The sequence below is a fragment of the Petaurus breviceps genome, unplaced genomic scaffold (assembly GCF_028583685.1).
Source record: "Petaurus breviceps papuanus isolate PSGF00001 unplaced genomic scaffold, PetGlider_PUasm1.0 567, whole genome shotgun sequence".
Lineage (NCBI taxonomy): Eukaryota > Metazoa > Chordata > Mammalia > Diprotodontia > Petauridae > Petaurus > Petaurus breviceps.
In genome coordinates this window covers 9569043-9584518 of record NW_027186383.1, presented here as the reverse complement: position 1 = coordinate 9584518, position 15476 = coordinate 9569043, and the positions used below count along the sequence as shown (strand labels likewise).

At 46.6% G+C, this 15476-nt stretch overlaps 1 protein-coding gene across 7 annotated transcripts in view; it reads right to left on the bottom strand.

Moving 5' to 3' along the window:
* Positions 1-15476, bottom strand: part of ARMC9 (armadillo repeat containing 9) — a 134677-nt gene that overhangs the window by 92154 nt on the left and 27047 nt on the right. For all 7 annotated transcript variants that reach the window (XM_069103261.1, XM_069103265.1, XM_069103264.1 and 4 more), the window contains 2 exons: positions 9057-9214; positions 7204-7302 (listed from right to left, as the gene is read on the bottom strand). In XM_069103261.1, coding sequence (XP_068959362.1) covers positions 7204-7302; positions 9057-9214 — 257 coding nt within the window. The remainder of the gene's footprint in view (positions 1-7203; positions 7303-9056; positions 9215-15476) is intronic.

The window sequence follows — 15476 nt, the reverse complement described above, 5'->3', positions numbered from 1 at the left end:
GCAGCCATGGGCACGCATGCACAGGCACACACACACGTGCATGCCCCCTCACCCCCTGGCTCCCTTCACAGATGACTACTGGACTTGCCCTCCAAACCAGGCTCCCAGGTTGGGTAAGGAGCATTAGACAGACACTGCGGTAGCAGGCACAGTGTAGTCGCTTTCCCTCTGACAATGAAAACCTTTCTTTCCGTCGCTTGGTTTTGTCCATGAGGGCCCAGGTGTCTAATGAGAAGCTCCATGAAGCACCAGTGCCCATGGGGGACATCTGCCGAGGAGAAAATGATGAGGGCAACGAGAAGATGAGAAGGATGCCAGCACCGCCACAGTGCTCAAAGGTGTGCAAGAGCTTTGCACACATTCTCTCATTGGCTCCTCATAATAACCCTGGGAGGCAGGTGCATCATTATCCTCATACAGAGGAGTAAACTGAGGCAGACAGAGGTTAAGTGACTTGTCCAGGGTCACACAGCTAAAAAGCATCTTCCTGACACTGGGCCCATCACTCTGACCACTGCACCACCCAGCTGCCTGGGAGTTAAGAGTCACTGGTTTCAAAGTCAGGAGAGAACTGCATTCGAGTCCTGCTTCCAACATTCTGCCAGACGTGTAGCCACTGGCATGTCTCTCAGTTTCCTCATTTGTAAACTAGGGGTGTGGAGCTGCTGGGGCCCTCCCCAGCATGGAGGGGCCTCCGAGCCTCCCTCTGTGCACAAGGGGTTGGAGGAGGGCAAAGGAGAGCACTCACTGTCACGAGACTAAGCAGAGTCCCAGGGATCCTGGCCAGGCCACGTCCCTCACCACACATGCCTGGACACCAGCACTGGTTTACGGGCACAGGCCTCGGCCACTCACATTGCCACTTCAGGCTTGGCTTCTGGACTGTGACCCACCGTGCTGGAGTCAGCATCCTCACCAGCACAATGCGAGCCCCCTAACTCTGTGAGAGTTAGCAGTGATTTTCCAACCTGTCTTAGAAAACCTCTAGTGGCAGCATCCCCTCAGGAGGGCCCCACCTTCATGTGGGTGTCTGCACCCCCCAAGCAGGGAGGACTGCAATCCTCACCTGGGATGGAAAGCAGGCATGAATGGGGAGGAGAAGAGAGATGCCTTTCTCTCCCTCTCCCTCCCAACTCCCCTTTTTTAATCCATGGCATCAGGAGGCCCAAGCTCGAAGGCAGCTGCCTCTGCTCTCATCCAGGCCCCAGGCACTAGGACTGAGCAGAATTTCTTGTCCCAGTTGCCCAGGACCACTGGCGTCCCAAGGCCAGCACACACAAGGCAAGGGCTCTGCCCTCCTGACGTCCCATAGGAGGGTCCCCCCACCAAGAGCTGTGCTTCCCACGTAGCTCCCCTCTTTTCTCTTCCCTAGTCCGGTACTTTTTTCTCAAACCCAGGCCACTCCTTCAACCTGCTAGTCCCCAGGGCTCAAAGTTTTGATTGTCCAGTCTCTCAGAATCACCAGCTTGAAATGATCTGGGCTGCTGCTGCTTAGCCAGACCGGGTGGGGGCCCTGAGGAGCCCTTCCAGCTGACCTAGCCATGGGCTGGGATTTTCCACAGACCCAGAGTCAGAAGTGAGCTGGGAGGTTCACAAGTCTACCAGGAGCCATGAGATCTTTCCCAAGAATGACTCCAGACTGTCTGCCTCATCTGTCCCAATGAAGCTGATTTTCAAACCCAGGTGCAGAACTCTGCATTTAGCCGTCTTACATCCCATCTGAGCAGCTGTGGGCCCGTGGAGGCTGACTCTGCCACTTGCTGGACGTGCCTGTGGGTTCTGGTTACCTGCCCTCCCCACCCCAAACAGGCCACCTCTGCTTCCATCCAAACGAACAGCTAGTAGAACAGGTTACTTTAGAAGATGTTTTTGGTATCACTGGCATCAGAACGTAACATTCGCAACACAACTGAAGAGTCTCTGAAGCAAGACTTAAACTCTTTTCATGCCAACCTGTGTGGAAGCAGAAGACAAACTTTTTTCTGTTCCTCTTGGCAAGAGGGATGACTCTTTTCTCCTTACTCAAAGGGCTGGCAAATCAGACCCTGGGGCTTTTGTGACCACACACATGACTGAGGTCCCTCTGTGTGCCAGGCCCTGTGCTCAGTGCCAAAGCTAGAGAAAGAAACAAGGTGACTCTGTCATCCAGAAGTCTCCATCTCACTAGAAGAAGTAAGATATGCCACTGACCTGGGGTCAGGAACAGTAAGGGCCTCCCAAGGAGGGCATCTGGGAAGGCTTCCAGGAGGAGACAGCACCTGAGGTGAGCCTTAAAGAGGAGGGGGGGAGACCATTCCAAGCAGGTAGAGGGCTGACAGTAGAAGAGCCAGTAAGGCCACAATGTAGGGCAGGCAGCCTGAAGTTCGGTTCTGAAGGAACTGGCAGCAGGGAGACCTGAAAGGGAGGGAGAGGTCTGGGCCATTAGCCATGAGGGGCTGACCTGATGGGGGTGGGGCAGCTAGCTGAGTGCCAGGAAGACCCCAGACTCTAGAGGTGCCCAGAAGGTAGAACTGATGGGACTCAACCACTGGGTCATGCCAGGCCTTGTGCCAGACACTTTAATAAAAAGCTCTCAACTGGGCGGAGCCAAGATGGCTGAGTAGAAGCAGGACCTCCCGGCTGCTCTGGCTTCCACCTTCCCCAATACATGTAAAAAGGGGACTCTAAACAAACTTTGGAGCTGCAGAACCCACAAAATGACAGAGAAGCTAACCTCTTGCTGAGGACACCCTGGCAGCTGGCAGGAATCGGCCAGGGCAGCACTCTGGGAGCCAAGCCCAGACCCAGTTGAGGCTTTAGCCCCAGGGCGAGTCTGACAAGCCTCAGCTGGAGGGACTCCAGAGCAGCAGCAGCTGTGGCCTTTTCCATATTTATCAACACATAGATGCGAAGGACAAAGTGAGAGGTCAGTGCAGTCTGGACTTTGGGACCCAGTAAGTGGGAGTGTGTGGCTTTTGCCCCTGGGGCGAGAAGCCTCTGAGACACTGGCATAGCCAGCCAGCGCCATGTGGCAGCGTCAGCTCCTAGCCTGCAGAGTGTAGGGGGACCAAGCACCAGTCTGAGGGGTAATCGCTCTTGCTTTAACCTTCTTGGATCTGGATTGCAGTCTAGGGTAGAGGTCCTGGGGTGTGTGACCAGCTTGCCAGAATGTGTGGAGACCTCAGAGAGGGCACCCATCTAATACCTCCGGCAGCTGAGAAAACCCCAGCATTTGGGACGAAAGCTCCCCTGTCTGGTGGCAGAGTCCTACTGTGGCAAAAAGCCCAGGGGTCAAGTGACTGAGGGGCGACATGACCAGGCAAAGGAAACAAAGCAGACAGAAGATTCTAATGTTAGACTCCTATTTTGGGGACAAAAAAGGAGCAAAGCATGGAACAGGAGGAAGACAGTGATATTCCGGAGGTCAAAGGAGCTGGGATTAAAGCCAAGGGTCACCTACCCAGCAAAACTAAGTATCATGTTTCAGGGGAAAATATGGTCATTCAGTGGAATAGAGGACTTTCAAGCATTCTTGATGAAAAAAACAGAGTTGAATAGAAAATTTGACATTTAGATACAAGAAGCAAGAGAATCATGAGAAGGTAAACAGGGAAAAGAAATCATAAGGAACTTATCAAAGTTGAACTATTAACATTCCTACATGGAAAAATGATAATTGTAACTGATGAAACTTTTCTCAGTAGTTGAAGGGAATAGAAATATATATACATATATATATATATATATATATGTGTCTTTATATGAGGGTATGCGGGCATATGAATACATATGTCAATGTGTGTATATATGTTTACAGGTATACATAGATAGAGGGCACAGGACCAATTTAACAGGAAGGGATGATACTTAAAAGGTGAAATTAAGAGGTGAGAGAAGAATATAATGAGAGGAGATGGGGAGAGACAGAATGGGGTAAACTATCTCATACAGAAGAGGCAAGGGAAAATGATTACAATGGAGGGGAAGGATAGGAAGGCAAAAGGGAATGGGTCAACCTTATTCCCAGTGAATTTGGCTTGAGGAGGGAATGACATACACACTAAATAGGGTATCTCACCATCCAGGAGAATAGGCGGGGAAGGGGATGAAAGGGGGGATGATGGAAGGGAGGGCAGGCTGGGGCGGAGGGAAGTTGGAAGCACCCACTTTTGAAAAGGGACAGGACCAAAGCAGAGAATAGAACAAGTGGGAGGTGGGATAGGAGGGAGGGAAATATAGTCAGTCTTTTACAATATATCTATTATGTTATTGTTCTGCATTAGCCACACATGTATAACCTATACTGAACTGCTTATCTTCCCAGTAAGGGTGGGAGACAAGGGAGGAAGAGAATGAATCTGGAATTCAAAGTTTTAAAATCAAATGTTTTAAAAAAAAAAATATATATATATACTATTATTAATACTATTTTACATGTAATTGGGAAATAAGATATACAGGCACTGGGGCATAGAGATCCACTGGAAAAGTCGAAAGGGGTATGGGAGAAAATATGGGAGAGAGCAGATTGGAGGAGGGGATATCCTGTGTGACTGCTATTTTGGGGCGGTGGGTAGGGGAAAAATGGGGAGAAAATTTGTAACTCAAAATATGGCGGAAATGAATGATGTAAATCAGAAGTTAATAAAGCATTTGAAAAAAAAAAGGAAAAAAAAGCTCTCAACTTCCCCCAGGTAAAAGGCAATCCACAGGACAGCCAAAAGCAGTCCAGAAAAGTGGAAGCAGGGAAGAGGCCCCATCGAGGAGATTAAGAGTACTGGGGGGGAGGCATCTGGCCCAATGCACAGGAGAATTCTATCCAACTTTGGAAGTACCCACATTTCACAAATTATAATCAAAAACTGAAAAAGAAAGAAAGTTTGCCACCAGAATCTTTCCATGAGATAAATATATAAATATAAAACACAGAAGGAAAACTGCTGCTCAATATCATTAATGAAATTAACTAAAGAAAAATCCCATCACATAGACTACAGCAATTTATCCAAGAAATCCTTCATTATGATTGAGTGGGACTGATGCAAGGGCAGTTCACCATTAGGAAAACAATCTGCATACCTGATCATGCTAAAAACCCAAACATCCCAAATCATAAGATCATCTCAACAGAAGCAGAAAAAGGCTTTGTAAAGAACACCATTATGCTAAAAACCCTGCAAAGTGTGGGCACTGAGGAACCTCTTTCAGACTCTTTGTGACCCCTTCTGGGAGTTTCCTTGGAAAAGATAATGGCACAGTTTGCCATTTCCTTCTCCAATGTGTCCCCATTTTACACATGAGGAAACTGAGGCCAACAGGGTGAAGTAACTTGCCCAGGATCACACAGTTACTGTTTGAGGCCAGGTGTGACTGGAGGGCCAGTGCTCTGTGCACTACGGCGCTGCCTAGTGGCTTCCACCTAGAAAGTACTGGGAGATTTACTCTAGAGAGCAGTCAGTACCTTTCAAATCATTTCCTCCCTGTTCTCTTGGTTAAAGAAACATCCCAACACAATGGAAAATCTTATCTCAGGAGCCACTGGCCCAGGGCAGAGCAGCCTTATCTAACCGGTGATGGCTGCCACAGACCTGGGCTCGCTTCCCAACACACCAGATAATTTAGCCCACACTAGGGCCTCACCAATCAACAGCAGTCAAAGTTTTCACAATACTTACCCCCCCAGCCAGGAAGAAAGCATGAGCTACCCTGGGGTGTCTGGAAGATCTGGGCCCCTCCTGGGCCAGTCCTAACACCTCTCAGGGGCCCCCAGGCAGCTTTCTGAGCCTAGGGGACACAGCCTGCATCACTGCAGAAAGTTCCTCCTCTGGGGAAATCAAAGATCCAAACCAACAACAAAACACTGGAAGAAGAAAACCCATGCCCAGGGGTTCACTGTGCCCTCTCTGGGGTGTCAGAAACACAGTTCTGGCAGCAAGCTCTAGGATAGCACAGGAGGGGATCTGGGCTCTGCAGGATGACCTCTACCCCCCAGTCTGGGGGGAGCTGGGGCCACCCCACTAATGATCAGGGCCAACCCCCCCATGGGGTCTGAGGCAGAGCTGTCAAGGATCCTCGCCAGGTATACTAACACAGAAAACCACAAATTCACATCCTCTCTGTAATGCTGTTAATGTGGATTCTGTTAGCTTTCATCCAGTTCAGGGCACACTCAGGAAGGCTGTCACAGCTCCTGTCCAACACCCTAGTCTAAGCCAGAGGCTTGCTGCTTGGAGTTCAGTGAGATGACAAATCCAAACGAGAAGGTGGAATACAAACATGGCAGCAGAGTGTTCATGGACACCAAGGAATGGTACCAGATGGCCTAGTTTCCAAACTGGGCAATCCTAAGAGTCAGGTCCCAGAAACATGGACATTGAGGGGGAAAAGAAGAGGACTGAAGAAGTGTCCACTAATTCAATGTTAAGACACATGAATTTTGAGAGAGGATGCTAAGTCTCCCAAGTAGAAATGACCAGATGGAAATCTAGAACTCGAGCTTGGCTTAGAAATGGAACTGGTTGGTTCTGAAAGGCACCGACTCAGAACCGAGAGAGATGAGGGGTGAGACAAGACTGGCTGCCCGAGAAGAGGTCACTGAGCCCAGCAGAGGTCACAGTGTTTACAGGGAGAGGGTACAGAGTAGCCCTGTCCTTATGCCCACCTCCAGGCAAGCCACACTACTTCTGTCTGAAACCATCTGGCCACTGGCATCCCTTCTGGTCACCAACAAAAAGACAGGAAGAGCTCCAGCCTCTGTCTAGAGCTTGGCCAGTGGACCATTGAGGCCAACTCAGAGGCAAGGCAGCTTCACTCAGCGGGATCAGCTCAGGGTGTTCTCAAAGTACATCCTCCCTGGAGAACATTCCTGCTACAGCTAGGAAAGCTCCCCTGTGAAATGAGGAATAACCTGCAAGCATCTCATTTCATTCCAATATGGAATTTGGATGAGTCAGGCCCAGGCCAGAAACCCTCACTTTACAAAGGAAGAGACAGACCAAGGATGTCCACATGAAAAGCTTGACAAAGCAAGTCCAGCCTGATGGGGGACCTGTGAGTCCACCTACATTTTGAAAGGTGTAGACAAATGTCTCAGCCCTGCCTATGCTAGCACTCAGAGGCCTGGCACTGCCAGGCTCCCTGGCACCATGTCGTTCCAGATTCTTTTATTTCTGAGCCATGGTTTTGTACTTGTAAGCCAACACCTTGCACCTGGAGCACACTCACCGTTCCTGGTCTTGTGAAGTCAATGCTGTGGGCTAAGCTTTGCCTCATTTGGTTGCTGAAGAGACGAACACAAACGCTCTGCAGATACTCTGGCGTGATCTACGGTATGGACATAAGTGCATCAAGTCAGGGGGAGAAAAGGCTCTTGTTTCCTTGGCACCCACTGAGGTGTCAGCTGCCTGCAAAGGGGGCAGTCAGACCACGCAGCTCCAAATGTAACTCCCCCTCTTACAAGTGTACAGTAAGGCAGGACAAAACACTATATTTAACAAGAAAAAAAACATGTTGTTTTCTATGGACTAGGTCAAACTTTTGCTAATTTGGCTTGACTGCCTATATCTGATGTTTCTGTAATGTTGTTCCAAATATATCGAGAAGTGGAATTTGCCTCCTTTGGCGTAATTCTCCTAATCAAGTTCCCCAACTGCCCTAACTTCTCATCCCTGTTTCTGTGGGAACCTGTCCATGCCACACGACCTGGGATACCTCATACTCAGCTCTAAATCCACACTAGGTTGGAGTCAAATTCAAGTTACAGTGTAAGAACAGGTAACAATTCAAAATGATAATCAGAGACTGAAATTAGAGCCAAGAAACTCACTCAACAGGAGCTGACTCTTTCTGAGTCTCAGTTTCTACATCTGCCAAATGGGGAGGAAGGAATATCTACAGCAGTGACCTTCCATGGGGGAGCCCGGGCCAAGTGCTTGGCAAACTTCCATATGCTATACAAAAGTCAGTTAAGCCCATTGTTGTCATCTCTGTGCCTTCTAGAAGCAGCAACATGTTTGGCGTCTGCTACGACGGGGAAATCTGGAAAAATGGAAATGGCCACCAGGCTTCAAGCCTAAGCACTGCCTGGCCCCCAGGTCCCGGCTGGGCAGCAGCGTCTCAGACAGCAGGGCCAAGGGGAGCACTGTAGCTTGTGTCACCTGCCTCTTCTGACCAACAACCCCACACAGGTTAGTTTCCATTACAGATTCCTGTTCCTTGAATCTAACTGAGATTCTCTCCATGTGTTCCCCACACTCCCTCTTGAGATGAGGTCTGCTGAGAAGACTGCTTTCTGTAACGCTGCCTCCTGGGATGCTGGATGAAGAACCCAGAAGCCTGGGCACAGCTCTGAGCAGAGGTTTTCAGACCTTAGTGCCTATCTGCACTGGAGGAAGGTGCTTTCTACTTAGGAGCTCCCAATAGTGACAAAATCACAGGCCAACAACAATAACCAACAGACGGTGTGCTGCGGGTTACAAAGAGGAATTCTGGGAGGTGGAGAGTGTAAAAAGATGGGGACCAGGAAAATGCCCCAATGACAGGGAAGAGTCAGGGAAAGAGAGCCGGCCCAAGCCCGGAGCCTGCCTGCTCCCTTCCCTCTCACTGCCTGCCACACTAACAGTGGGAGACACAAGAGAACCTTCTCTCCCTCTGGTCTAAGTCACTCAACTGGATATGTTAAAACAGGGCAGGGGACGGCAGCCCCAGCACAGAAAGCGGGCAAGGAGACACGCCTGACTCCGAAGACACAAGTGTCAGACAGAAGAAGGGCTGAAGGTCTTGCTAGAGATCCTGGCTATCTCTTGACAGACATGCTTCTTCAGTAAGTGGGGTAAGCAGCTGTCTTTACTGAGTGATCTGGCGTGGCTCAGAGGCCCATCTCATTCAGGGCACTATGAAGGTGCAAGGATTATTCCCATTTTATGGACGGGGAAAACCAAGGCTTTCTAAGGCAGGCCAGGGTCAGAGCTAGCTCACTTCTGGGGCCCAGATCTCCCCCTCTGCCTCCGTCTCCTAACGGAGCTGATACTTATGCTCCCACCGCAAAGAGGGAACCTCCCTGGAGACCCCTAACTCACCATCTTGCCGTTCACAGTGGCCTCCAGAGAATCCACCAGCTCAGCCGTGACCCCGATGAGGTTGTGGTAGTCAGCCTGGATTTTGTTGTACCGCCTCAGGTAGGTCATCGTCCTCCGTTCAGCTTCCACCAGCTGCTGGTGCAGCTGCTGCAGCATTTCTGAAAAGGGAGTGTGGACATCAGCAAGAAGCTGGGCCCCGGGCCCGGAGTGGCGCTCTGGCCAGAGCGGCAGCATCCCCTGTCACCATTGGGCATTCTCAGCTCAGTCGGTGACAGCTTGGTTCAGTGCACCAAGGCTCGTCCCCAGGAAGCCAGCCGCCAGGTGATTATTGCCATGGAACCCCAGGAAACAGAAAAATAAAAACTGCCCTTCAGTACCACAGAGCCCCTTTTACTTCGGCAGTGACAGAAGAAGGAACAGCAGGATCTATGCTATGGTTTTGGATCAATAATCATGAATGTACCTGCTGGGATTCTAAAGATAAGATCACTGCCCATCTGTACAGCAATGGAAGGCCTGAACCACACCAATCTCGAGGTCCTCCTTACAAAGCGAACCAGGAGATATATGTGACTGGAGACAAGTGGAAGCAGTGGCAGCAAGGCCTCCTTGGGGACACAAGGTGAGGAGCTGGTGGGTTTCATTTTATTTGGGGCCCAAAGGCAAAGATCAGGGCAATCTCACGGGACAGCACCTGGGCCCGAGACAAAAAGATCACCTTCAAGGTGGCAGCTGAGACACAGCCAGCATCTGCAGAGGAGGCCACAAGACTCTGCAGGCTCTGTCTGGGCCATCCCTCCAAACCCAGTCCACGGGAGCTTGGAAACAAACACTATATCGCTGACTCTGCTGTGCTCAGACAATTAGAACATTGATAGCCATCAGCTGGAAGAACTTTGATGAGAAGGGGGTGCAGAAGAGGGGAGGGAAAAGTTCCCTGCAGAAGATCGTGAGGCTCAGCAACAAAAGCCCACACGTTCAGAGGACTCGATGTATCAGTAGCTGACATGCAGCATGTGAAGAGTTTGTTTTCTCACTGGAACCTCCCAACATCCCTGTGAGACAGCCATAATTATCTCCAGTTTATAGATGGGCAAATCTTCTGGCATGAAAAGGGGGTTTCAGTGTCTGGGGCTATCCAGGGTCCCATGGCCAACATGCTGAGGTAAGATCTGAACCTGGATTTTCCCACCTTCCCATCCCTGTGCTCTATCAATAGGGCAAAGGTCCTTTACCTTTTGTGTGTCATGGACCATTGGGCAGTGTGGTGAAACCTATGGACCCCTTCTCAGAATCATGCTTTTAAAAAATTGAAGGAAATGCTAATTGTTGGTGAGAGTGAAAATAAATTTTTTTTCTCATCCAAGTTCAAAGCCCTCCCTGAAAAATCTACCTACAGACCCTGGCAGGAGGATATCCTCAACAGGAAAGGCAAAAACAGGCGGGCTTTTGCAAATGATTTTCCATAGCAGGCTATCTGACAATCATATCACTGATGAATAGTTTTAGAGAATATGAAATCCTACTGTTTAATTACAAAAAATAATCTGACTCAGTGCAGCAAGACTATCTTCCACCAAAGACTCACTCATGCCTTTGGTCTTTGCCATGCCATGGTCTTTGAAAAAGGGCTGCACATCCTCCCAGACAATGGCAAATCACTTGGGAGAAGGTTTGTCTGTTTTCTATCCTGCTTAACATTGATGACTGATCTAAACACAGACATGAGATCACTAAGAATCAAACACAACAGTCACATTGGCGGCTTCTTTCTCCTGCCCCTTTTTCTTCCTTCCTTCCCATCACCGCACTCCTAACATACAGTGCTCCTTCTTCCTCTGTTGCATTCTCCTACCCTTTGGGCAGGTTAGGATCCCCTCTGTCTTGTATTTTCTTGAGGTGCTTCTAGCATATTAATGAAGACTTCATTCTCCTGATCAGATGGAAAGAATAGAGGTGTTCCTCTAGCCCTCTGACATCCTCTAGCATGGGCATTACCTATATTTTGGGCAAAACTAGCTTCTGCGAAGGTGGAGTTATGAGGGGAGAGTGAAGGGTCACAACTGTCAAATTTCCCCTAAAACCTCTCCTACAGAATGACTACAGAAAATGCCAAACTGAATTCTGAGCAAAAGTCAAGAAAAAGTCCAAGCGAGCCTTCTTTTAAGCCCCGGGAAGCACAGACTGAGAGGAGAGGTTTACAGATATGGGGGGAGGGCCTGGCCAGGAGTAGTCTGCAGGCTGTGATGGAAGTGACACACAGTCAAAGCACTGGGCACGTGCCAAACACAGGTACAGGGACAGCGAAGCGGCTGAATGCTTGGTCAGAAAGAGATCCCTAGAGGCCCCTCTGCCAGCACGAGGCACAAGATCTGGCACCACCTGGCTGGTCTGTAGACCAGATTAGCCAGATCTAGGTGGAAAGGAACACACAAGGGAACAGGGGCCCTACTTGGGAACCCTACTGGACTTGGAATACAATATTCCAGAGGGCAAGGGAGCTAGGATGACAACCAAGAATGACTGAGCCGGCAAAACTGAGTATAACCCTGCAGGGGGAAAACTAGATAGTTAATGAAATTGAGGACTTTCAAGCATTCCTGATGAAAAGCCCAGAGCTGAACAGGAAATGTGACATTCAAACCCAAGACTTTAGGAGAAGCAGAACAAGGTAAACATAGACGAGAAACCATAAGGGACTTAAGATTAGACTGTTTACATTCTATACAGGAAAATGAAACATATAACTCCTAAGAATTTCATCATCACTAGGGCAGTTCAAAGGGCATGGCTGTGAATCAATTATGTTGGGATGATCTCAAAAAAAAAAAAAAAGAATGGAAGAGTAAGAAATAGGGATCCACTGGGAGAAGGGGGAAAGAGTTCTTATAAAAGAGGGGAAATGGTGGTGGTGGTAGGGAAAGCAGGAAACTCTTGGATCTCACTCTCATTTAAACTGGTTCAAAGAGGGAAGTGTGTGTGCAACCCTCTTTTTCAAAGACCAAAGGCATGAGTGGAAGATGGTCTTTGAAAGATGGAAGATAGTCTTTAAGCCTGTATTTTGCTGCACTGAGTCAGATCATTTTTTGTAATTAAACAGTAGAATTTCATATTCTCTAAAACTATTCACTAGTGATGTGACTGTCAGATCACCTGTTATGGAAAGTCATTTTTAAAAGCCTGCCTGTTTTCACCTTTTATGTGTGTGTGTGTGTGTGTGTGTATACACAAATAAATTCACACAGTATTGGGTATAGAAATCCATCTTACCCTACAGGGAAGTAAGAGAGGAAAGGGCTAAAGGAAAGGGAAGGGATAGTGTGAAGGAAAGTAGATTAAGGGAGGGAGCGATCAAAGGCTAAACAGAGTAGGAGAAACAGAAGAGAATAGGACGGAGGGAAATAGAGTTAACAATCATAACTGTGAACATGAATGGGATCAACTCACCCACAAAATGAAAGAGGATGACAGAATGGATTAGAAACCAGAATCCAACAATATGTCATTTCTGAGACACACTTGAATCAGAAAGACACACATAGAGTTAAAATAAGTGGCTGGAGCAGAATCTATTATGCTTCAGCTGAAGTAAAAAAGTCAGAGGTAACAAACATGATCTCAAACAAAGCAAAAGCAAAAACAAACCTAATTAAAAGAGATAATCAGGGAAACTACATTTTGATAAAAGTTACAAGAGACAAAGAAGTAATATCAAAACTGAACATATATGTACCAAATGGCATAACATCTAAATTCTTGAAGGAAAAATTAAATGAATTATAGGAGGAAAAAGTAATAATCTACCCTTCTCCAAACTAGACAAATCTAACTAACCATAAAATAGACAAGAAAGAAGTTAAGTAGATGAATAGAATTTTAGAAAAGTTTGATATGATACAACTCTGGAGAATACTGAATAGAAATAGAAAGGAGAATATCTTTTTCTTAGTTGTACATGGTACCTCTGCAAAAACTTACCCTTTATTAAGTCATAAAAACCACAAACAAATGCAGAAAAACAAAAATATGAAATACATCCTTTTCAGACCATAATGCAAATATATACGTGTGTATGTGTATATACAGGAACCCCTGCTCCTCTCCACCCTGGAAGTGAGACCTAGATCTGGCTAATAGTCTACAAAGCAGCCAAGTGGTGCCAGATTCTGTGTCTCATGCCAGCAGAGGGACCTCCAGGGATCTCTTTCTGACTGAGCATTCAGCTGCTTCACTATCCCTGTGTCCAGTGCTCTGATGCTGCTGCTGTAGCTGCCATCTCCAAGGCCCACTGCTAGTGTCACCTCCATTACAACTTGCAGACTGTACTCCTGTACACACACACACACACACACACACACACACACACACACACACACAAAATAAGGACTTTTGAAACAGACTAAAAACCAATTGGAAACTAAATTATGTAATCCTAAAGAATAAATCATAGAACAAATCACAGAAAGAACCAATAATTTAATTAAAAACAATGACAATGAGGGGTGGCCAGGTAGCACAGTGAGTAAGAGCACCGGCTCCAGTGTCGGGATGACCTGGAGATCAAATCTGGGCTCAGATACTTAGCACCACACCCAGAAATAACTGGCCATGTAACCTTGAGCAAGTTACTTAACCCTGGTTGCTTAAAAAAAAAATTAAAAAAAAAAAAAGCAATGACAATGATGAGACAATATACCAAAATTTGTGGGATACAGTCAAAATAGTACTTACTGGAAAATTTATATCTCTAAATGCTTATATCATTAAAAGAGAGAAAGATTAATGAATTGGGCATGCAACTACAAAAAAAAAACCTGGAGGGGGAGAAACAAATTAAAAATCCCCAATTAAACACTAAAATAGATATCATAAAAATCAAAAGATTTTTAAATTAAATTTAAAAAGATTAGTGAAAGTAAAAAACTACCAAACTAATACATAAAGCTAGGTTTTATGAAAAAAGATACACAATGAAATAGATTAACCATTGGCTAATTTAATTTTGAAGAGGAAAGAAGAAAAAGAAGAAAACCAAATTACCAATCTCAAAAAAGAAAAGGGTGAATGAACAACCAATGAAAATGGAATTAAAGCAATTACTAGGAACTATTTTGCCCAATTATATGACAATAAAACTGACAATCTAAGCAAAATAATGTTTACAAAATTGTCTAGATTAGCAAAAGAAATAGAATACTTAAATGACCCTATCTTCGAAAAAGAAATTGAACAAGTCATAAATGAGCTCCCTTGGGGGATGAGAGAACCTCAGGACCAGACGGATTTACAGGCAAATTTTATCAAACATTTAAAGAACAATTAATTCCAATATCATGTAAACCATTTGGGAAAAGAGGCAAAGGAGTCTTATCAAATTCTTTTTATGATACAAATATGGTTTTGATATGTAAACTAGAGATAGCAAAAATAGAGAAAGAAAACTATAAACTAACTTCCCTAATTCCCTAATATTGATGCAAAAATTTTAAATAAAATAATAACAAGGATTTCAGGAATATATCACAAATATCATACACTATGATTAGGCTGGGTTTATACCAGGAATGCAGGGCTGTGTGAATAGAGAGAAGGGGATGGAGTTGGGATGTTGCAGAAGTAGAATGTTGGCCAATGTTTGGGAACTGACTGATGCTTGAAGGTTCTGAGGCCATGAACTTGGGTAACTAAAAGAATGGTAGTGTTCCCAATAGAAATAGTGGTTAGGAAGAGAAGTGAGTTTGAAGGGAAAGGTAATGAAGTCTGTTTTGGACATAGTGAGTCTGAGATACAGTTAGGCACCATCTTTCCATCTTATTCATCTTGGGTTTTGATTTCTTCAGAGATCAATTCTATCTTTTTCAGTCTAAAGCTACTTCTCGAAAGAAAAGAGAAAAGGAAACCCACTCATGTTCTTTAACATCCCTGTCTCTATTGGGAACATCACCATTCTTCCAGTCACCCAGGTCCATAGTCTCAAGAGACCATAAGGAGTTCTTTCTCTCTCTTCCTTGTCTTTGTCCCCAATTTAATATTAAAAAGACGCTCTCTGGTTATCCTTAGCCTTTGTTGTACCTTAGCTCTGCTAGAGCTCATGAGCTCCCGTGCCTGAGTCTAGGCCTGGGCTCCTCGCTCCCCATACTGCCTTTGAGATATGTCCTTTCAGACCAGAGTCTGGGCCTGGGCTCCTTGCTCCCCACACCACCTCTGAGACATGTCCTTTCAGACCTGAGTCTGGGCCTGGGCTCCTCGCTCCCCACACCGCCTCTGAGATATATCCTTTCAGACCTGAGTCTGGGCCTGGGCTCCTCGCTCCCCATACTGCCTTTGAGATATGTCCTTTTCCCGTGACTGAGTCTGGGCCTGGGCTCCTCGTTCCCCACACCGCCTCTGAGACATGTCCTTTCAGACCTGAGTCTGGGC